At 31.0% G+C, this 25175-nt stretch overlaps 1 protein-coding gene across 3 annotated transcripts in view; it reads left to right on the top strand.

The window, feature by feature from the left end:
* The window catches only part of LOC118201124 (uncharacterized), a 177236-nt gene that overhangs the window by 138549 nt on the left and 13512 nt on the right, over positions 1-25175 (top strand). For all 3 annotated transcript variants that reach the window (XM_085818332.1, XM_085818335.1, XM_085818337.1), the window contains 6 exons: positions 7902-8137; positions 9152-9307; positions 11849-12053; positions 20660-20752; positions 20856-21016; positions 21344-21526. In XM_085818332.1, the coding sequence (XP_085674458.1) occupies positions 7902-8137; positions 9152-9307; positions 11849-12053; positions 20660-20752; positions 20856-21016; positions 21344-21526 (1034 nt within the window). The remainder of the gene's footprint in view (positions 1-7901; positions 8138-9151; positions 9308-11848; positions 12054-20659; positions 20753-20855; positions 21017-21343; positions 21527-25175) is intronic.

Genomic DNA, 25175 nt, shown 5'->3' with positions numbered 1-25175 from the left:
AAAACAATCTTATATCCATGTATTCTTATGTAGTATATAAGAACTCTTGATAAATTGGATCTCTGTCATTACCTTTCACAGCACCTAAAATAAAAAAACACTCATAATTACTATATGTGAATATAATTCATAATTAAATTTAAACAAATGACTATTAGAATGCAAATTAAAGGAAGCATTTAAAATATTTTAACATTTAGTACCTATAAACAGAGTAGCAATTATTTGATTTTTCGATTATAGTAAAATAAACATGGGGGATGCCTTTTAAAATTTTTTATGTCAGAAAATAAACTCAAACCACCAGCTGAACATATGAGCAGTTTTATCAATCAGCCACTGGTAGGTAACCTGGATACTGAATCAACATATAAAGTTGCCAAGATAAAGAGAGAAACAAAATTATGATAATCACATCTTACCTATTCATAAAACTATTTTAAATTTAATGTGTAGGCAAGTCCAAAAATAGTGAGAATGAATTTATTTTGTAACACAAAGTCTTGCAGGAGCAAAAACAACTTGTCTCATGAGATTGGCAAGTAAAACATAATTAAATGCATCTGGTAACATTTATCTGACAACACATAAGTAATTGTTAGCTACGTGCAGAAAATAAAATCTGATCAGGGGTGTAGCTAGAGGGGGGCAAGGGGAGGCATCTGCACCCAGGCACAGAATCCAAGGGGCGCCAAACTGATGTTAGAACATTTTAGAATTAAATGTTTTCCATCCTTGGCAAGCAGTAGGGGGCACGAAATCTTCAGTTGTCCCTGAGCGCTGAAAACCCTAGCTATGACTCTGAGATCATGTTAATGCAATTTTAAACTTTTGAACTTAACCGCAGAAATTTACCAAAGAAGTACTTGTAACAGTAGTAAATGAAGATGTGGCTAATCTTTACTGTATGGTACACCTTGGTTTCTGTCTGAAAAAAAATCGCAAAGTGGTATTGGTTGTTTGTGAAATGTGGAAGCCCATTGCGTCAAATAAGTTTTTCGGTAACCCTAATGTTGATAATGTTGGCGAAAGTAGCCTTTGGGAAAAAAAAAAACTTTTTTTTTTTTTGTCAATAAAAAGGAGTTATTTCTGCAAATATTGCCAACATGTTGTGATAAATTTAGTTTTGGGCTACTTTTTTTAATAGTAAACAATTTTTACGGTCCCAGGTTTTTGGTTCTTACCATTCTTTTCAATTGCTGTGTTTGGCTTCACGGAAGTCGTATGGTCTTGTATTTTGAACATGCTATTTATTATTTTGGTGTGGGTACCATCGTTTGAGTATGTCTGAGGTGACTAAGAGACGAAAAATTAGCATAACATAAGCCTAAACATATGCATGTGAAAAAAAGGTATGTTAAAAAAATGACGTTTCATTTATTTTTTGTCTCTGTGTTTTAATTTTTGTTAGAAGATTTGTTGTTTAATGTTTTTATGTTAGGAAATATGTATTTTTGGTAACTTATTCCTCTCTGTTTGTGTATTTTTGGTTGTCTGCGTGTTAAGACAGTGGCGAATATTTTCTGGTAACTATGATATTTTTAACTTTCTGATTTTCTTAAAGTGAAAATAGATCAATGTGTACATGGACAAAGTTAAGGCAGTGCACAATGCCCAGTTTGTGCAGTTCTCTGTTTTAATAGGTCAATGTGTACATGGACACAGAGTTTGTGTAAGTCTTTGACTTCTTATTTTGGTTTTGTGTAGCGGCCACCTTGAAATTGGTGCCGATCTTGATATAAAAAAAAGAAACGATTCGCCAAGGGTTACAGTAGAGTAAATTTTTACCAAAGATGTTCTACCATAATCACCATTTCAGTGGTTTAAACACTAGTGGGGCAGTATGCAGAGATGAAGATTTAAGTTTTGTTTACACAGCATGGTGGTTTAGGCACTCCAGCCATTACAGTGAACAAAATTATAATAAACATAGCCACAATAATTGTCTATAAATATTGATGTATAACACTGCATTAACTAATATATTTCTTATGCTAGTATATACAGAATCCTAAATCGAAGGGAAAATCAGAAGACTGTGCATGCATTTTCCTTTAACTGAAACATGGATTTGACCATACAAATCTCAGTCTTACGGGACATGCCACACTATGCAGATAGACAGTAAAAAGTGCTTGTGTTGTTTTTATTTGTTAGAGGTATGAAATAAATATACTTCTAGATTTTAATTTTTTCTTTTCTTGTTTTACATTTGGATAACCTATCAAAAAGTAAGGAATTTTGATATTATTACAATATCGGAGTTAAAATAACCATTATTGGACATGTTAAAGTAATGAAAATTTTAAATTAGGTTAAAAAGTAACCCTTAATGTGGCATATTTTTGAATTAAACTCTATCGACATTAAAAACAACAAAACGTCCCTCTTTATTAAGGACTTTAATTAACTAATTTTAAATACGGAGCTATGAATGAATTCTTTCCCTTGCATGTTATAATAACTGAAACAAAATTACTCTGATACAGTCAAAATTCCTAAATGCAAGTACATAAAATTTACTTTAGTAATTTAAAGAGATGAGACACACTGAACACATAAATAAATATCTATCAAAGAATAATTTATTAAATTTGGCCCGTTCCATAGTAAACTTTAACCATTAGATTACATTATTACACCGTGTTATCAGTTTGAAAAGCAAGTCATATGCCAGATCTTGGATGTAAAAGAAATGCACAAAATAGTATACAGGTTATTGAAAAATGATGTATACCAATGTTTATAGATATGATTAAATGTAACAGAAAATTTACTGTCACAACCACATTTTTAAATGAAATGTATTATTTTAACATTTTACAATATTTAAGGTATGGCATTAAATGCAACATTATGTGCCTGGACATAAGTTAGTAAATTAAAAAAAAATAATAATAAAAGAATGAATGTCATGAAAAATTTCAAAAACAAGCAGAATTTAATTTAGAAGACCTTTAGACTCTTATGATAAATAAATTTGAGAATTCTTCACCCAAAATTAAATTATAATTAACTAAAACCAGTTTGACTGACCTTCTACAAAATCCTTCAGCTGCAATTTTTTCTAGCTTGAAAACCAAATTCTTCTCCACATGGTAATAACATCTTAACCAGTTGAAATTCCTGCAGAAAGTTTGATAACACAGTAATAGAATTAATAGAATAGAAAAGTTAACACAAAAGTATAGAACATCATTTAAACTTAACATTATTACAAATTTTGGTGCTTTCTGACTATCTGCAAAGCCGTGAAAATTGGCAAAATGGTTAGTTTATGGTTCATATCTACTGCTCTGTTCACAAGTAGTAATTCAAATAAGCACTTTATAAGAAACAAGAAATTTTAGGATGCACACACACAAAAATATATATATATTGGGTCAATATTCACATATTTTTCATCCAATGGAATACTATTCAGAAATAAAGATTAAATATAAAGCATGTAAATGCATATTCATAGTTTGCTATTATAGATGCATACTCTTGCTGTTTTAGCATAAGTTGAAGCTGTGAGGGCAGATGATAAGAAAATATCAGAATTTTTCATGTATAAGAAAAGATTGCCCTGACAATAGTATCTCAATTGTTTAGCACTGACATTTACATAGCGCATTAGAAATATATAGTAATATATGTATAATAAAAAGATAATTGCATATTATTAATTCATTTTTTTAAATGCCTAACTTTAACAATTCTTTCACATGAACATCTAAAATCCATTCTTAACTAAAGAATAAATAATAAAACCATGTAAATTTCTTATCAAGCCCATCATTTCCGAAATGTCTACTTCTGAAATTTCCCAGCATTTCTCAATATATTATTAAATTACTAAACTAAGCATCAATGATCGTCATGTTCGCTAATGTGGCAATATCTTTTACACTTCTTTGTTACTACAAGTAACAAGTAGGCTTCAATAAATCTTTAACTGTTACATGCTACTTTTGTCTAAAATTTGTACAAATAATAAAATTAAATGAGTTCTTTATAATATGCTCAAAGAAATAATTTTGTATGAAAATTTGTATGTTATATATTGGCTTGATTAATGATTCAGGAAATAATTCGGGTTTTCAAAGTGCTTCCAATAATTCAAATTTCAGCTTGTGACAAAATAAAATCTATAACACAAAGATAAGCAAATTTTCTTATGAACAATGCATTTTAACATTATTCAATCACTGGCAATCACACAGTACTGATTGCTTCAATAAACATTACTGTAACTGTGTTATTTAAAAGACTGTAATGTTTTAATTATTTCCTTAATTAAAACATTATAGTCTCTTCCTCCTTCTAACACCAAAAGAAAACCCAGATAAGAAATATAAAAATATCAGTAAAAATAAATTATATTATTGAATGACACTTTACATTAATTACACTTATGCATATATTATTTTATTATAAATTATTTCAAAATCAAAGAAGAGAAGGGGGAGAAACTTTAATATTGACATTTCTAAAATGATATAAACATTAACCATTTAGTACAGTTTGTTATTTCAGGCAAAAAGAATTCACTTTTCTGGATAGCATTTATATTTCCATCTCACTTTCAATGAAACATCAAGAGAAATACATATAATTTAAACACCAGTTTATTTTATTTATCAGACAGATTATGTCAACTCGAAAAAACCTATCAGTAAAATTCGGTAGTAATAATTCTGAATGTTAGGCAACTTGCAAGATTCAACAAAAATTATCAATACTTTTATTATAATGACAATACTACAGTAACATGAACATAAAATTAAACTGCATATAACTATAAAATAAGCCAGCATATAATAATGGTGCATTGGTTTCTAAAACAATGGGCTCGATGAAAAAATACATGTATTATGGTAGCTATTCATATTCTTCAGCTTTCCTAATATTCTCATGTTCACTTTACATAACTAAAGTATCTAAAATACAATAAAAATGCAAACAATATTTATGAGAAAATGTTAAAAGCAATCATAAGCATTTGATTGAATGACCATATTTTGTCTTCCTGCAAGTCGAATCTTAAAATGATATGCAGTTTGAAAAGTGCTTAATCCTTTTATAAAATATTCAAAAAAGATTAAAAAAGGTACCGTTCTGTTATCAGGACCGGGTTCAGAAATGTATTTATGTATATTTGTATGTTTGTGTGTCTACATATACACATCTATGCACATACTTACGAACACAGGTTCATACATTTCCGATTCTGGTCCCAATAACAGAACAGTACCCCCAAAAAAACTTGAATTACAAACTAGATTAAGATAATGTTTCAACCATACATATTTGGACAAAACAATGCAAACTCTTATTTTTATACAATTGTTCAAACTATTTAACATAAATTTATTGCTGCAATAAAATAATAAGCAATCTGATCACACATATTATTTTGAAACTGAATGCATAAACTAGACTAAAAAAAATTCAATCATAAACATTTGGATAGCAGGGCAAATTAGATATTTGAAAAGACAGCCAGCCATTGAGATACACGTAATTCACGACAGAATGGTAACAATTGAATTCATAAAGCTGTGAAACATTTAACTGTCAAAATGACATAAATTCGAAAATCAAAAAAAGTAAACATACAAGTATTGCAACTGAACTTACCTTTCGTGCAACAAAAAATATCCATACAAGTTAACCTCATGGCGCAGCCATTTTGGATTTCGTTTCAAATCAGACAGCTGTTTACGAATTTGCGGAAGAATACGAGGAACTAGTAGTTTGCCGGATACAATGTGCAATGACACGACAGAATATAGTTCTGTAGAACTTCCTACATTATTCCGTAATAAACAGTACTATTTCCTAATTTTTTCTTTATCTAATTAATTAATTAATAGGGAAATAGTTAAATAATGCCGAATTCATTTTTAATGAAATGTAAAATTTTGCATGTATGGGACGACCACCTTCCATCCAATATTTCTGAGAATATAAACAAATTTTGGAATCTGAGAGTATCAGTAAATAAATATATAGAATATCGCCTCTCAAACGACTACTTCTGAAAGTGACCAATAGTTCTGAGATTATAAATAAATATTGATATTAAGCATTATTTCTATAAGACGACCATCTCTATATAAGACCAAAGTTTCTAGAATCTTGGATAGTCATCAGAGATGTATCTTTACTGCGAAATTATCGCACGACTGTAATTCAATATCAATAACAGATCGCGCGATTGAAAAACATTTTCTGTCCTGTAATTAGAGGAAAAAAATTTTCCTTATGAGGTATTTCTCCCGCTCTCCTAGCGTGCCTTCGTGGTGTAATAGTTCTGCACGCTGGGCCAGTATTTCAGAGGTCCGTGGTTCGATTCACGGCGAAGGCGGTTGCTAATTTTTCATCTCTACGGCTTCCCAAAAAATCCTAATGTCTCTACAGTGGTGCCCGAACTAAAAAGGTGTGGGATGAGGTATATCCACACCCAGGATTTAGTGATTGGATCCCCTTAAAAAAAATGTCGGCCTTTAAAAAGAGAAGTAATATAAGGTATTTCTCCCGCTTTCCTAGCGTGTCTTCGGCCCACCAGCGGCCGAGCGGTAAAGTCGCTGAACCCTGGTAGTGCGATCCGAGGTTTGAATCCCGCGAACGGGCTGGCTGCATGGGTGTTTTCGTGGTTTTCCCCATGTGTAACGTGTATACGAGCCAGTTTCCCTTAGAAAGTCCTCCACGAAGACATCCCTCCCCATAGGCAGATAGCCCTAGTGTGCTTTGGCATAATTAAATACACCACCACCACACCTAGCGTGTCTTCGTGGTGTAGTGGTTCTGCACACTGGGCCGGTATTCCAGAGACCCGTCCTTCGATTCCCGGCGAAGGGAGTTGCTAATTTTTCATGTTTCCTGCTTAAAAAAAAATACCTAATGTCTCTATACCCAAATTTTAAAAAAAAATTCGTTTCCGTAATTAAATATATCTATATCTAATTTTACCTATATTTGTAGTAGGGTTTGTAATCTGTAAGTAATTATACATGTAATTTATACATTTTTTATAAAAAAAATATATATTATCTAGAATTTTGCAAATATTCTAGAAAATGCTAATCCATTGAAAAAAATCTTTTCCATGACTAAATAAATTTTTAAAAAAGTCAGAAAAAATAGCAGTTAAAATTAATAACAAAATAACAAGAATAAATCATCAATCATATCAATATTTTTAATGTACAGCATTTAGAAACAACTTAGTAAAATACATATGAAAAATAAAATAATGTGCAAGTTTCAGATGTGCAATGTCAAAAAATTAAAACTGGTAAATTTGAGAACAAATATCCTCAAAATGTTTGACAAAATGAAAGTCCTCCGGACAATGCAGAATGAATGTCCTCAGGATGTGAAATTGATGAACTCCTCAGGACATCTGAGAATCAACATCTTCAGGACATCCTGTCATATCCCGGGACATAGCGACTTAAATAAGACATCCTCAGGATGTTAAATTACGATCTCCTCAGGACATCTGAGGATCAACATCCTTAGGACATCCTAACTATATCCCGGGATATTGCGACTTAAATAGGACATTCTGAGGATGTTTTGTGCTATGGGGGTACTGTCTTGTTTAAGTGTATTCATATTAATGTTGTACTATGCAAAATGTTTTATTATAAAGTAACAAACTCAACATACGCCATTACATTTAAAAGATTTTAGATATAATACTATATACATGTATATATAGAGAGAGAGATTAGAGATATTTTTATAATATTTACACTTTTAGTGTTCTTTCATTTTCAAAGTTATTAAAGTACATTTATTTTATTGCATTTGTGGTGAATGTTATTAATATGTTCCATTACTTTTTGAGTTATTAAAGTATATTCATTTCATTCAGATTGATAAAATATTGGTCTTTTTAAAATTAGGTTAAAGAAAGTGGTATTTTAGAAAGAATATCGGCCCAGGAATTGAAATTGCAAGAAGCTGCTTTTGAGTTTATCCAGTCACAAGCTTCCTACATAAGAAGTTTAAAAGTGTTGTATGAAAATTTCATCAAAACACCTGAATTTTCTGATGTAGAGTCCTCATCTTGTGTTCTGAGTAAACATGAACATGATGTTCTTTTCTCAGACATTATCAGAGTGAAAGAAGTCAGTGAAAGGTTTGTTGTAAATTACTGTAATTTATTCTAAATCATGTATTACTTTGAATTTAAGCTGAAGTAGACTCTTAAAATTGGAAAGGAGGAGATAAAAACTAGCCACCTTTGAATTTAAGCTCGAAAGGGTTTTAAATTTAGAAAAATAATAAAAAAATGTATAATCATTTTATTGCTTATTATTATAAAATCATTTTTATTTTTTATTGTATTTTGTATTTGTTTTTGAATACCTGTACTTTATAATAGGTACTGAAAAATAAGCATTTTTATTTACTTAAAAGAGTATTAATATAAAAGCATAAGGCAAAGGTCATTTATCATTGACAGTGTGGGAGATTGAAAAAAATAAGATGTTAAATTATTTATTTTGAATTTAAAATGTACCCTAGTTTTTAATTTAAATGTGCTGTAATTCTGTGTCTTAAAAATCTGAATGAAAAGTGCATTTTAAATCTAAGTAGTACACTGTGTTTTATTTTATTTACAGATAATTTTATTTTACATGAAAAATGCTTCCCTTGAAATTAGCTGCTTTCATTAATTATGTCTCATTAAAATGTATAAATTAAAATATAATGTAAGCATTAACACAGATTATAAGTTATTACAACAGATTATAAGTTTTGCTAATGTAGTTTTTTACAGCTGATATTAATACAATAAAATTAATTTATTATATTTTGTGTATTTTTATGAATATAAAGTATTGTAAAATAGTGGTCTCTATTCAGAAGTTACTTAGTCACTTTACCATAAAATTTAAAGCGAAAGAAATAAAATCAAGAAGCTTGGATTTCGGTAGACTGTGCAGTTTAATATTCTATTTCTTTATAGAATTAAATTCTATTATATCATATATAAATACAGTTTTTTATATTTAATATTATTATCAGGCTTAATATTTTTAATTTAAAATATTTTTGCTTTAAGTTATTTAAAAATTTTTGCTTTTACGTAAACAATACAACATTAGTTTTTTCTTTTTCCTTTTTTATTTTTACATTATATTTGTAGCTTGATGTATGAGCTTACTGCAAGGTGGAGTGATGGTATTCTTATTCCTGACATTTGTGATATTATTCATCGCCATGCTGTTATGCCATCTTTTTCAGTTTATGTTAGATACTGTTCCAATAGAGTTTACCAAGAAAGAACATTGAAAGAGCTTAAGTATGTATGAGTATTAAAGTTATTTTTTATTTATTTATTTTTTCTGGAAAAAGAATAGAAATATATAACTTATAAAAAATAAAGAAGTAGCTGTCTGTTAAATTGTAGTTACACGTTACCAAAGTAGAACCAAAATTTAGTGAATTAATAAATAAATAACTGTTTAATGAAATCCCAAACCGAAAGAGAAACCTACCAGTAAAAAATTTTAAATTCGGAGAAACAGCAACTTTATTTTAGCGTAGATTTTGATTAAAACTTTATTGATTTCAAAGACAATCAGACACATTTCCCTCTTCTTTAAAAGTTTAAAAAAAAAAAAAAAAAAATCTGCAAAATTGAGCATTGCCTTCCATATTCATGTAAAAGATGAGTAAAAGGAATACTTTTCTGCTGAGTTTGCATGAGTGTTTTACCTTTATGGCATGTCAGATTTTAGCATGTTTAACATACTTAATACCTCTTACTATGTTATATGGCATTAAGCAGTGGTCCCTTATAGCAGTTACACCTTAGCTGATGCAACCTGTATGTGGCTGTGCTCCAGTTGGGAAAGACTGTAGCAGCTGGAATTACATTGGGTAATGAAAAGCCTAGAGCCAGCAATCATCCCTCTTTAATCTCAAAATTGTAGGCCCAGCTTCATGCTTACAATTCAGAAGATCCACCATGTTTCCATCCTGTGCTGCCTTTTTTTTTTTTTTTTTTTTTTTTTTTTTTTTTAATTTTTGGGGTATTTTGGCAAAGCCACATATCATCCCTTGTCACTCTTCATGAATAAAAATTTTTATTTTGGGGATATTATGGCTTTTGAAAACACTCAATCTGATATTTCTTCATTTCCGTTGTCAACATTTCTGGGGACCCATTTGGTGCAGATCTTTAGCATTCTCAGCATTTTTATATAGGACGTTTTCCATTGATATAGCAATGAATTCATGTACATTATAGTCTTGAGAAAATATCATTTGTCTATCTTCTATAGCAACTTTAGCAGACATTTCTTCAGTGACATCTACCTGGTAGTCTGGTTTAGGATCATCTTCAAGTGACTCTTTTCCCATGTCTCAGCATGGCAACCCACTTTTTGACATTGGCATAAGAAAATGTATCACTATAGACTGCATCTACACATTCATGAATATTTATTGGCATTATGCCTTTTTTTGTCGAGCGTTCAGTCACGAAATTATATTTCATAGTTTCAATATTAACAGGCATTACTGACTGATAAATTTTATCAGTCTCTTAAAACCTGAATGCTGTATATTCTTTCTTTTTCATACTTCTGAAAGGTGATGCAATCATTTCATCATGTTTTATCATTGCAAATGTATTTTATCATGCCAAGATGCAGAATTTATTGAATAGTCCTTTTAGGTGGAAATCGTAGGCCAGTTTATTTTTAGTATTATTTTTTATATTCATAATTAAGGAAATAGTTTCGAATAACTTTAAAAAAATACAGTTATTTTCTTAAGGCTATTTATTTGATTTGTTATATAGCGTATAATTAGTACATTAAATTCATGAATGTAAATGATTTGCTTGCGAGATCCACATCATGCACAAGCATTGATAGTTTACAAGTAGCAGTGGCAGATGCAGTAGATGAACTTAAGTTGCATTTTTAATTTAATGTTAACTGATATCATAAGCCTGCAGTAATCAGTGTATTGTTCATGGTACCTTTAAAAATCATGTAAAATATATATATATATATATATTTTTACAAATCTGTGTTTCATTATTCAAAATGTTCCTGTATAATCAAGTGTGTATTGGTAATATCGCTTAAAAATACCTGATTATTTGAAATATTTTCAGTATACGATAACTATTTCTGTCATAATCGTTATTAATTCCCTAACATTTTAATCTAAAATTGATTCTGAGATTACTCAGAATGTAAAATATATTGTTAAAAAAGCAGTATTATTTTTCATTTATTTAAAATGTATGAAATTCAGCTAAACCCACGAGCTGAAAGTCCGAACTACATTTGTGTGAAATACAGCAAATACAGCTACTTTTCACTGAAAAAAAAAGTTGTTTGTTATTAAAAAGTGTGCCTCGATACTCCTAAAAAAATTTATATTTAATTATTTACTTGTATAATTAAAAGAAAAGAAAAAAGAAATGGCAGTTAAGATTCCAAACTGAAGAAACGGTAAAAAAATCAGCAGTTTTTTCTTTAATGTGTAATGTTTACATACATATTTAAGAAGAAAAACTGTTGTTAAAATAACCTCAAATGCATTGAAAGCTGCAGCTTTTAAAGGATTTTGAAATTAAAATTCAATAAAAATTTATATTATTAGAACTTTTGAGACATTGTTATTAAAGTCATTAGCGTCAAATCTTCCAGTCATAAATTTTATCTAATATTAAAAGTGCAGCATATACAAATAATGCAGAAGGCACTAAATTTAATCAGTTATTTATATTAGAAATAATTTTATGACCTTAATTTTCTGTTGATAAACAATACAGAATTAAATGCCAAAGTATAACCTAATAACATTTTATAATTCTCATTAGGGAGACAAGATTATGCTTCCTAGAGGTATTAAGAAAGCTTGAAAGTAACCCAGCATGTCAAGGTCTCAGTTTAGAATCCTTCCTTTTCTTACCTATGCAGCACATAGCAAGGTTGCCATTGTTGCTGGATAATATATTCAGGTGGATTGTTCCTGAATCACCATCATACAGTGTTTGTAAGATGGCTCTTGAAGCTGTACATAAAGTAAGATATGTGATATTCTTTTACAAACATTCCAGAAAAGCAATATTTTGAACTGACAAAATATTTCTTGGAAAAGATATCAATATTTTAACAGTGGCACTCCATATTTTTTAAAGGTTTTTTTTTTAATAATGGCCATTTAGAATATAATTGTTAATATTGACATAATGTATTCTGACAAAAATTACTAAAATGCATTATTTTCTAATTTATCTTTAATTAATTTTTTTTCTCTTTAACTGTAAAACTTAAACATATTTTTTTTATTATTTTATAAAGCATATTTTTTAGTGAATTCTTTTTTATTTTCACTTCAGTCTGAACTAAGCATTCACAAATCTTAGAATCTTAGAACTAAGCATCTTAGAAAGGTAATTATTGCCCAATAACTAATAATACTAGCCAAATAACCAATCAAATAAATACTTAATACAGTCAAAAGTCGTTAATCCGGACTCGTCGGGACTTCGGCGATTCCGGATTATCGATTTTTTCCGGATTATAGATCATCAGTTTAAATCTGGTAAGATGGCATGCAGAAATTCTAAAATTAAAAATATGAAACCATAATTTATAAAATATTGAGCAATTATGATCTAAAGGGTATCAAAATTTACAAAAAAAAAAAAAAAAAAAAAAAAAAAAAAGCTTAATATTTATTTGTTTACTTTATTAAACATTTCTTTCAATGTAAGTTGTTTAAATTGCTTCGTTTTATGTGATAATACTTTCTCTTTAATTCTATAAACAGACATAATTTCTTGTTCAGTTACAAAGTTCCGCTGTTCAAGTCCCGTTAATTGCTGTGCCGAGAATAGCGACTAACTTGTCAATCGAAATTTTTTCGTTTTCACTAACCTCTCTGTCACATTCTTTATGTCTTTATCCATTTTTGCAGCATTTCCACTTTTTGTTTGTTGGACATCGAAACATACTTTCGTTTTGTAGATCCTTTGGAAGTTCCAGCATCGGAAATTCTATTTGACATAATCGAAAGTTCAAGTTTACTTTTATAAAATTGCTCTTACAGTCTGCAAAAAATAATAAGCAGGATCCAATTCGAAGTTTAAGGAACAATGCAATCATTAACATTAACTGAAATATATAATTAGATAATTTTAGCTTACACCGTCCGTTATACATTAAACACGCAGGTGAAAACGTATTCTGCACTTGCGCACACGCATATGCGCAGTAGTCAAGGTCTTACGCGCACGCGTAAAACGCCTGTGCGCATGTGCCAATGCAGTGCATGCGCAGAAAGTCTTTAGCTTTGAGGTCCGGATTATGGGTGTCCGAATTAACGACTTTTGACTGTATATATATTTGGAAAACATTAAAATCTTTATTCTTTCAGTAATCTAGTGAAGAAAAGATTAATAGACACAAAAAAATGTATTATAAAACACATTTTACATAAGCATAAAGTGATTAACAGTTTTGCTAAAATATAACTATTATGAAAATAATTATTGAAATCATCTTATTATTCCAGCATCTTAGATCATAACTTTTACAACATCTGGTATAATAAGACATCTTATTTTCTCTTCTAATCTGTGTGAATTTCTGAATGTAATATGGCTGTACTGAGGCAAGCTAAATAAACTCAGAAACTTCAAATGTGTGTGAAAGTTCCCCCCCCCTTTTTTTTTTTTTTTTTGAAGAAATATTAGGAATGTTTTTGTGTGTTGGTGTGAATCAGGAATTTTTTAAATCGAATTTATTATTAGAGTATCTTGCATGATGACTATGAAAATTAAAAATGTAACATGAAAGAGAATTTTCTCCCATAATAATGACCTAACACGTAACTAAAATACTTACATTAGAAACCTAACCTAATACAAGGTATCCATAATTTATTGACTGAATAAAAATATGTTTTAAATAATACATAATCAGAAATAAAAAAAATGACTGACTGAATTTTATTTAGCACTTCAAAGAATTTTATATTAATACGCTTCAACATGATCACTAATAGTTGCTGGGAAAATATCAAGTCTGTTCTTGATTTTCCTCCAGATGCTTAGCATTTGTGGAGTCACAGTATCTGTTTCTGTGGCAATTCGATTTTTTAATTCTTTGATGCTGTGAATCTCTGCAGCATGAACTCAATTCTTTTAGGTATCCCCAGAAAAGAAGTCGAACAGTGTGACGTATGGAGAATGAAATAGCCATGAAATTGGTCCATCTCTACCATTCCATACTAATCCAGCAATATGGGAGTGTTTCATCAAGTAAATCACACACATGTATATCCAAAGGACAGGGAGTCTCATCTTGTTTGAGAAAAAGTTTGGCAGCATTTTTTCTAATTTTGGTATAGTAAGCAGTCTTGGCATATAAAAGTAAATGTCCAAATTAATTGATAACTCCAAGAAAAAGAAGGGACTGATCACTTTGTTATGTGTTAGTTGATAAAGTTTGAGTTATTCGTGGGTTAAAGAAACGACATAGTCCAGGTTGAACAATAAAAAATATATTGTAGAGTAGAATGTAATGTAACTGCGTAAATAGCGCATCGCTGCTGTCTTATGAGTTAGTTAGAAATAAATGTTTGTGCCGTGAACTAGCCTGTTTTGGTTGCGTCATGCATTTCACTGAACCCACACCGCTAGACACAACAAGTTGACGATGAGGCTGTGTGAGAAGAAACTTGTACACTCGGGTACATGCGTAAGTAGTGGTAAAACCGAAACTTGGATTAGGGAATTCCCCGAAAACTGCAAAAGGTAGGAAAGTTATTTGATTTTTATTTTGAAAGGATGGAGAAGTTAGTTGAAGAATTGATAAAGCAGAATGAAGCTTTAATGGTCGCATTGCAAGAGAAATCGGAACATAAACAAGACAAAATTTCTGTTTCTTTTGATACGTTCGATGAAACGGTAGAAAATTTCGATTCGTTCATAGAACGATTTGAGGCTTTTTTGGACATTCAAAACATTCCAGAGACAAAACGTGGGAAAGTTCTGATCTCAAGCTTGAATGCGAAATTGTATAATTAGTTGAAAAATTTACTCTCTCCGGATAATCCTTCAGATAAAAATTTTACCGAACTAAAAAAGGTTCTTAAGGATCATTTAAATCCTAAAGCTTTAATAATACCTTGTTGGCACATGTTCATTAACAGAAAACAGCATGAGGGGGAATCAATTAGTAGTTATGTCACTGAATTACGCTCGTTAGCGATTCCTTGTGAATATAAAGAGGATATGCTAAATACAATGTTAAGGGATGTTTTCGTTAGCGGTCTACGAGATCGTAATATCTTAGATCAATTATTTCAGGAAGATGATATCGATTTAGAGAAAACATTAAAGATAGCCTTGGCGATGGAAAAGGCGGTTAAGGGTGCAAATGAGATTATAGGAAATTCCGTAGAACTGAAGGTACTTAAAACCAAGAAAAATGAGTCCAAACCGCGGAAACAAAACTTTGTTGCTAAGAATAATAAAGGTAAAAATGAAACTTGCTCGCGTTGCTTAGGAGCAAATCACAATAAAAACAACTGTAGATTTGCAACAAGTGAATGCCGCTTTTGTAAAAAAATTGGACATATCGAAAAGGCGTGTTATTTGTCTAGGAAAAACCGACAGGTTAAACAAAAGAAAGTTGAGGCAAATAATGGTTATGATTCGAAAAATGAAGTCCCCATCTATGGATTTAACTCCAGAATGCACATGTTAAGAGAGGAAGAGCCAAAAACACCCGACAATAATGCTTCAAGTTAAAATTGAAAACAAACCAGTTAGCATGGAACTTGATACTGGGGGAACGGTTTCGGTAATGTCTATAAATAAATTTAGAAAAATTTCCAATAAAAAGATTCAGCCTACAAATTTAGTTTTTAAAACTTACAGGGGTGATAAGGTGGTACCTTTAGGATATGTTCCTGTTAAAGTTGAATATTAAGGTCAAAAATTAGTTTTAAATCTATACATTGTGAAGGAAAATTTGGACACAATCTTCGGCCGAGAATGGCTGTATAAAATCAATCTTGATTGGAATGCCATCAAAACATTGAAAACTTCTAGTGAATTAAAAAAAATTGCTTGAGGAGTGTAAGGAAATTTTTGACGGTAAATTAGGTGAGATTAATAATCATGAAGTAAAGCTAAATTTGAAACCTAATACTCAACCAATATTTTGTAGGTCATGACTGGTACCTTTCGCATTAAAAAATAGAGTTGAATCAGAAATTGATCGGCTTGAGAAAGAAGGTATCATTGAGAGGGTTGAGACTTCAGAATGGGCAACACCAGTTGTGCCAATTGTTAAATCTGATGGCTCCATTAGGCTTTGTGCTGATTATTCTGTGACTCTGAATCCTAATTTGGAAGTGCCACAGCATCCATTACCAAAACTCGAAGAAATATTTTCATGCCTTAATGGAGGTAAAAATTTTTCGAAACTTGATTTCAGTCATGCTTATCTACAAATGAAGGTGCATCCGGAGAGCCAACGGTTATTAACAATAAACACGCATAAGGGGTTGTATATTTGTAAACGCTTAATGTATGGATTAAATGCTGCCCCAACTATTTGGCAGCGCTATGTTGAGGGATTATTTCAGGGGATCAAAGGAATTAAAATTTTTATGGATGATGCTCGAGTGACAAGATCGGATGATCAGTCTCATTTAAAAGCATTGGAAATATTTTTCAAAAAATGCAAGGAGCACGGCCTAAAATTAAACTTAACTAAAAGTAAATTTTTAGGGCATAAAATTGATGCCGCTGGATTGCATAAAATGGATGAAAAGATTTCGGCAATTGCTAATGCCCCTACGCCGAAAGGCGTCCAAGACATCAAAAGCTTTTTGGGATTAGTGAATTTTTATGCCAAATTTTGCCCTAATCTGGCAACTTTGGCACATCCATTAAATAATTTAACAAAAAAAGATGTTAGATGGAGTTGGTCAAAAAACTGTCAAATCGCTTTTGAAAAAATAAAAAAGAAAATTTGTTCAGACAGATTTTTAATGCATTACGATCCCACATTACCGTTAATGCTAGCTACTGATGCATCTTCGGTAGGTCTTGGGGCAGTGCTCTCGCATGTTTTGTCTCACGGAACAGAAAGGCCTGTAGCTTTCACATCGAGGACACTGACTAACACAGAGCAGAAATACGCCCAAATCGATAAAGAAGCACTGTCAATTGTTTGGGCTGTCAAAAAGTTTTATCTATATTTAAAGGGAAGACGCTTTTCTCTGGTGACAGATCATAAACCTTTAGTGGCTATTTTCAAATCGAAAAGAGGACTTCTTATCCTTACAGCCACCCGACTCTTACATTATGCACTGATATTGCAAGCATATCAGTTTGATATTGTGTATCAAAACACCAAGGAACACGGTAATGCTGACTGCCTGTCACGCCTACCTCTTAAGTCCGAAGATTTAAACATTAAGGATGATGTTGAAATATTCCAACTCTCCCAAATTGAAACTCTTCCGGTAACAGCTAGGGAGATAGCTCGGGAAACGCGAGCTGATGAAGAATTAAATAGTCTTTATATGAAATTAAAATCTGGAGAAAGTTTGGAAGGTAGGGAAGCCGAGTACACCTTACGAGATGACTGTATAATGAGTGGTCAGAGGGTAGTTGTTCCGAAAAAACTCCGAGTTAAAATTCTTGAAGAGTCACACCAAGGACATTTAAGAATTGTTAAAATGAAGGCAATCGCCAGATCCTATGTCTTTTGGAAGGGAATTGATCATGATATTGAAGAAGTTTCTAGGAACTGTGTTGATTGTATTAAGTTCAAATCAGATCCAGTAAGGGCAAGGGTCCATCACTGGGAATATCTAAGTGTGCCTTGGGAACACATTCACGTAGATTTTGCAGGCCCTATTTTTGAACGAATGTTCTTGATTATCGTTGATGCACATTCTAAATGGTTAGAAGTGTATACTTTAAAGTCAGCAAATTCCTTTCAGACAATTGAATGTTTGAGAGACTGTTTTGCAAGATACAAACTGCCTTTAGTAGTAGTGAGTGACAATGGTCCTCAGTTTACATTGGGGGAATTTGAAAGTTTTATAAGGAATAATGGAATTAAACACAAAACGTGTGCTCCATTTAAACTGGCAAGTAACGGGCAAGCAGAGCGGTACGTTTACACCGTTAAACAAGCATTACATGCAATGCAAGGTTATCCAGGAAATATTAAGCAAAAACTTGCCATATTCCTCATGAATTATAGGAAGGCACCGAACATGACAACCTTGTTAAGTCCAGCAATGTTATTCTTAAAAAGAGAAATTAGAACTGCAATTGATTTAGTTGTTCCGAATCTTAAACGAAGAGTGGAAGAATGCATCCGAAGGAATACTTATGATTTCAAAGACAGAAATTTTGAGATCGGAGAAAAGGTTGCCATTTGGGATTATAGATCGGCAAATTCTCGATGGAAAATTGGCAGAGTGACAAATAAGGATGGAGCGCTGCATTATACCATTGACGTTCAAGGAACTTTACTGCGCAGGCACGTCAATCAGATCAGATCTGTAGGGAGCGAGATTCCTTCTGCACCGGTAATCTATGAACCTGAGTATGGCTGCTACTTCAAATGGAAATGTGAAACCACAGGCTCTGGACAAGGACATGGAACAAAGAAGTGAAGCTGTGCAAACTTCAGCCAGACTTGAAACATTGTCAGTTCCAAGGAAAACTGATCCAGTCCTTCCAGTGGATCCTGATAAAGAGTTGCAGCAACCTCAGCCAGGACTTAGACGATCTTCGCGCATCCGCAAAGCTCCTCAGAGATTAAATCTCTAAATAAGTGGGGAGGGATGTAGTATCTGATTTCGAGAGTATCAGTACTCTTATACCCGAGAACCTCTGTGAACGAGAGTAGAGTAGAATGTAATGTAACTGCGTAAATAGTGCATTGCTGCTGTCTTATGAGTTAGTTAAAAATAAATGTTTGTGCCGTGAACTAGCCCGTTTTGGTTGCGTCATGCATTTCACTAAACCCACACCGCTAGACACAACAGGGAATATTAAGTTACATGGGAACAAGCAACCACAGCAATGCACACCAGATAGGACTGAATGACAACAAAAACTACTGTTGCCAATTTTCATAAAGTAAATATTGGGACTGGCACATATACACATATTTTTAACATTAGTATGCACCATATGTTAAATTTAGGGCTACCTCGCTCAATTTCTCTGACACTGTGCAGGTTTTCTGAGGCCCAGATCTTGCAGTTATGTCAAATAACCTCTCCTCAAACGTGAAATGTTGCTTTGTCACTGAATACAATTTTCTGAAGAAATGGATTGTTATCACTGATACAGTCAAGAATGTGTACAGGAAATTCCTTATGAAGGACTTAATAATTAGGTTTGAATTATTGACAAATCTGCATTTTATGCACAATTTACATCATTCATGAACAAGTTTATGAACAGTGAACATGGAGATTTCTGAATACTAGCTGGCACAGCAAAATTATTCACTAAGACTGCAGAAAGTGTTTTTCTGAATAGTGCAAACATTTTCATCACTGATGCTAGGCCTACCTGCACCTCCTTTATGCAAAATATGCCCACTCTCTCAAAACTGTTTTAATCATCTTTTATTTGGTTGCTCTGTTCCAGGTTTATTAAGTTCATGCCGGATTCGCCTCTGAACTGTTTTCGGAGATTTTGTTTTCCATAGTTAGAGAACATACATTTCTTTTTCACTGTATCACACCATTTTGTCTGTAGACAAATAAGTTCCTTGTTGCCATTCCCAACAATTAAAATAAATGAAATTCCTTGAACTAAGATTATATTGATGTAAATTATTCCTAATTAATTCATAAAATTATGCTTCAATTTAATTTTGTTATCAGGTGATTGAATTATGGGTACCCTGTAGGATTGCAAAAAACATAAATTATAGATGAGGCAGATATACATATTCTAAACCCATAACAGCAGCTCCACTCTTTTATTTACTCTTAACAACAGAATCCAAGTTCAAAAGTTAGGGGAAGGAGAGCAAAATCCCTCTAACCAGTTCAGCCTCAAAATAAAGGGGAATTTTTTTTTGGGGGGGGGGTGTTTGCAAAGAATGACAAAAATGTTATAAAACTTTATAAAAATCATTATGGAACACAAAAATGAGGAATATGCATTTTATATAATATTAAAAAAATTTTATATGTAAAATAAAATTAGTCATTAAGATAAAGCACTGGAAATGTGGAAAGATTAGTTTGCTAACATGCTGAATGGTTTAGTTATTTATTATGACAAACTCAAAGGATATCTGCCTTTGAAAATGTTTCTTTAATGAGACATTCTAAAAAATTGGCCTATATTCAGTTGGTAGATCATGAAAATTTCCATCAGAATCAAATTTAGGATCAAATACAATGGTTGAGTGGTTTTATCTGCTCAGTCATTGATGTGCTTGCTGCAGGCATATGAAACACTAAGAACTGATTTGGAATAATTATGAACATGATCTTATTTTTAATATACTATTTCTTAAATTGCAATATTGTATGCATTTCTATAATCAATTTTGAAATTAAATTTTAATTCCAATTTGTGTGTTAGATATTTTTCTTGATAATTAATTTAATGTTTGCTTAGATTTTTATGGAATGTAATGAAGGTGCAAGGAAAATGGAAAGACTAGAAGAAATGTTTGTACTGAATAAACAGTTAGAATTCAAAGACTGCAAGGTAAAAGTCTGCAATGAAGTCAACAAAATTTGCCTTTTAAAAGTTAGCTTGTAACTATAATTACCTAAAATTCTGTGTTTTTTTTCTGTTTTCTACTTATTAGGTTATTCCTCTAATATCAGCATCTAGATGGCTGTTAAAAAAAGGGGAGCTTGTGAAACTGGAGTTTGACAAAAAAACATTTGGGCGATCAAGTCGTTGTGTTCGTGTTCCTGTATTTATTTTCCTCTTCAATGACCTGCTAGTTGTTACGAAGCGAAAAAAGTAATTTTGCAGTGCATATTATTTTCAGATTATAGAACGCTGTATTGATTTATACTATGGTAATGGAGGAATGATATTAAGAATTCTCTTTTCAAGTAATATATGTCTTTCAAACAAAGTATCATTATGTCATCTTCAAACTAAAGGTATTAAATGCTTTAGAAAGTAGTTTTATAACATTAATCCCTTTCCATATTTCCTCATTTTTGTATGCAGAAGTGGATAAAGTTTTTTCAAATATTTACTTAAGAGAAATAATAATATTTTACTGTTTAATTAGGCTGCTTAGATTTGAATAGATTTTTAATGTTATATTTTTTCTTGCAGTGAAGATAGTTACATAGTTGTGGATTACTGTCCTAGAGAAAAAGTTCAAGCCATGCCCATAAATCCAAAGGATTTGCAGCAACCTGTTGTAGTACCAAATACTTGTAGATACTTGATTTATCTCACTTTATTTAATAATCATCAAGGCAGTGCTGTAGATATGATCCTGAATTGTGCATTATTGTAAGTATTTGCATATTTATAAATTTTATGTTTTTAACTTTCACTTTAAACATAAAATGTTTACGGAATTTCTTCTCTTCCTCATTTAATTTTTTTTATAAGTTTTTACTTCCTTGTATGAAGTAAAGGAAGTACTATTGTAACCACGAAAAATTTTGGATATCATATTTCGACTGAAATATCCATTTTGACCACTCCAAAATCCATTTGGAGGATTTTTTTGTGTGTGTGACTCCTGTATATATGGACAGAATATACAGTATTTTTACCAAATCGGATCGTACAATGGATTCAGAAGGAATTTTTTTTTCATAGTCATAGAACATTGAAAATATGTATATGGAACTACTATAACATTTATTTCTATGCTTCCCTTTTCTAGTGTGGCTGGCCATACATATATATTTAGCCAACTGGATTTTCTGTGCGGGGGGAAAAAGCTCCTGTGTATTATTTTAATGCGCGTTTAACTTTTCATCATCTACAGTGGGTTAAGGACATTGATTAGAGCATCAAATCATCTGCTGCTTGTGTTTTGCTTTTCGTCAGCTGCAAAAATGAAGTGCTTTTCAAGTGATTGGTGAAAAAATTATTAATGCTTCAAGATTTTGTGTAAATTGATTTGTTCCTGCTTTTGAATCTATTATATATATATATATATATATATATATATATGAAGAAAAATTTATTACTAAATTAAAACATAATTGAACAAATTGACAACAGGCCTATAAATTTATGATTTAAATTTAAATACAAGCTCTGTCACTTCTACACACTGTCTCTGCAGCGTTTGCATTGTCACAGACCTTTGCTCAATCGCTATCCAGAACTAAAACAAAGAATTTCTAAGCTTATGAATAGTACTGCAACTAACTATGCTTTCTCTTTTGCTGTGTACACTTGGTAGCTAAAGGACATTTCTTGCTTGGTTGCTTTTATTCATTGTAAAAAATGTAATATGTCATAATAAAAATTCTACAATGGTCCCCATTGTGATAGGCCATGCCATAAAGTAATCAGCAAGTAATAAAGATATGTATGGATTATCAAGTGATTTTGTAATTCTCCAAAAGTTCCTAGCACTCTCTACTATGTAAATCAATATTTCAGTGATCTTCTAACTTCAATCCACTTGAAACTGCAAAACTGCAGAATAATTGATGTCATCCCTAGTTAAGCGCTCATCTAATATCAAATTATCTACAACGAACTACATTATCATTACACACACAAACATATATGTGCATTTGGGCACCACCCCCTTAACATGTAAAATATAAGAAAACATGATAGCTGCTTTAAAAATAATTGGCGACCTCAAAATTAACTATTCTAGATTTGGTGCTCTCCTCCTAAATTCATCTATTCTTCCAAATTTGAGACTTTTCATGTTGTGTAACACTGCTTGAAAAATGAAACTAAAACCCAAAATTAACCAGTCATAGCTTAGAGTACTTTCCACATATAGTCAGTATAAATACTGCTGGTGAATTAATTACATAATTCTTTTGCTAACTTCTACCTTGCTAAGATCTTCTCACTGCTTCACTTCTTAAATGTCTGCATCATTTCTTTTTTAATTTAGCATATTTAGTTATGACTGAATAAGTGTCTGAGGCTGATTAGGCCAACTTCAAAGCATAGACAAACGTAGTGACATTGTAATTGAACTACCATGAAGAACCAATTTTTGCTTGCATGAAGAATTTAAATGTCATGATGTCAGGCTCAAATGTAAAAGGACTATGTGGAAAAATATAAATAAAATTTGTCTCATGGTATTTCAATTGATAGTCTTATTTTTACCTTAAGTGGATTGGTTGTAGTGCAAGCAGTCTTTCCTTGTGATAAAATATGAAGGCTTTTGCCATTTTGTTTCTATAACTTCACGAAAGAAGATAATTGTGCCAAAGAACTTAAATAGGAAGTTCTTTGCTTGATTCCATTGAAACTCTTTGATTGTACATAGTAAAGAGAGCTGCATGACTCTTTGGTCAAGTGTTTGCAAATAAAAGTGAAGACTTGAATTTTGCTTTCCTATCTAACTGTAAAAACAAATAATTGTTGTTGTATATGCATAAATGTGTTTCAAATTGTTTTTTTTTTTTTTTTTTTTTTTTTATTTTATCCAATATTTAATTTCATGATATTATTTGAACAGTGTTAATATTCGAACCGTTACTATAAAAAAATTAAGGAGAGAATGTATTTTATTGTTTTTGATTTTGAAGATAAACTTCAAATTTTATGGATTAGCTTTTTAAAATTGAGTTAAAAAAGAAATGGCAGTATATTAAGTATTTTAATTTAAATAATTGGCAAAACTATTTATGACTAAGTTAATTGAATGAGCTATATAAGTTGTGCTTAATTTTTCATTAGAAACAGAACCTTAGAAAATGAATTGACTTTGATAATTTAAATTATTTAGTAAATGTTTACGGTAAACATAAAACATTTCTTTTTTCCTGTTTTGCATACATTTAGATTACAAAGAATCAATTATTCTTTAAATATTCAAATGTAAATAGCAAATGATTTGTATAAAAATTAGAAAATCAAAATTAATTTTAAAAATTAATGTTTCTTCATTTCTTGGGAACAAGGAATATTCATATAAAAGAACTGAAAAGAAATTGAAATTGAGACGAAGCTATATTCATAGAAGCTTTGGAATTTTGAACTGATGAAGTTTTAGCTAGTAGTTTAAAAAGAAAGTCTATTATTGAAATATATCTATGTCCATTATAAAATTACTCTTCTTGATATAAATTATATCTCTCTTGATCTCACATCACTAATAAAATTCAGATTAGAAATATCTAACTCCTATTTTGTTGTAGTTTGCTTCATGAAATAACTAATGTAATTATTCCTTTCTGTTAAGGTACGTCAGTGTTGAAAGCAAATACTAAGGATGATATTTTCAATTTTTATGTCAGTGCATATCAGAATGCAAGAGGACTATTCCTGTTTATAGTTTTGTGTACTAAACTTTATGCAAAAAGGAAAGGGAATTGTGATGAAAAAAATTTGCAAAAATATGCTCTGTAAATAAATTTTTGATGTATAGTAAAACTCTGATAACCAAATAAATTATTCAGAGATTATTTTATATGACTGGATGATAACATTAATTCAGAGGTAAAAATTCTAGCTTAATAAAAAACTACTTAAGTGTCACTTTTAAGAAATGAAAATGTTTTCATTTTTAAAACTAAAAATCGAGTGGAAGTGGGAGGTTGAAATACCTTAAATCTTTAAGATGTGCTGCTGTTTTCTTCTCACCTTTATAGTTTGAAGAATTTCTAAAATGCCCTCAAAATGGTGTCTTTTAAGATGAAAAGGGAACAGAAAATACTGGATCCTTGAATAAGTGGAATAATCAACAACAGTTATACATTTCTGAGTGACAAAGCTTAGTAACATTTGCCATTGTGTAAAGAAAACTTTCTGGCTCTTTCCTTCTCTGTCATTGAATGCATAACAGCATGTATCAACAGCCTAGAATCAAACAAAGAGACATTCAAATTTCTTTCCCTAAGTAGATAATACTTTAATAGAAATAAATTGAAATTATACCATTAACCACTATCACTATAGTCTGTTACTTTAAAATAACAACTTCAAAGTTATTTTGTACCAC

The sequence above is a fragment of the Stegodyphus dumicola genome, chromosome 1 (assembly GCF_044657685.1).
Source record: "Stegodyphus dumicola isolate Sdum_Otavi_A_Nest chromosome 1, ASM4465768v1".
In the NCBI taxonomy this organism is placed as follows: domain Eukaryota; kingdom Metazoa; phylum Arthropoda; class Arachnida; order Araneae; family Eresidae; genus Stegodyphus; species Stegodyphus dumicola.
Note: the sequence above shows the minus strand (reverse complement) of the source record. Positions and strands in the feature narration are given on the sequence as shown.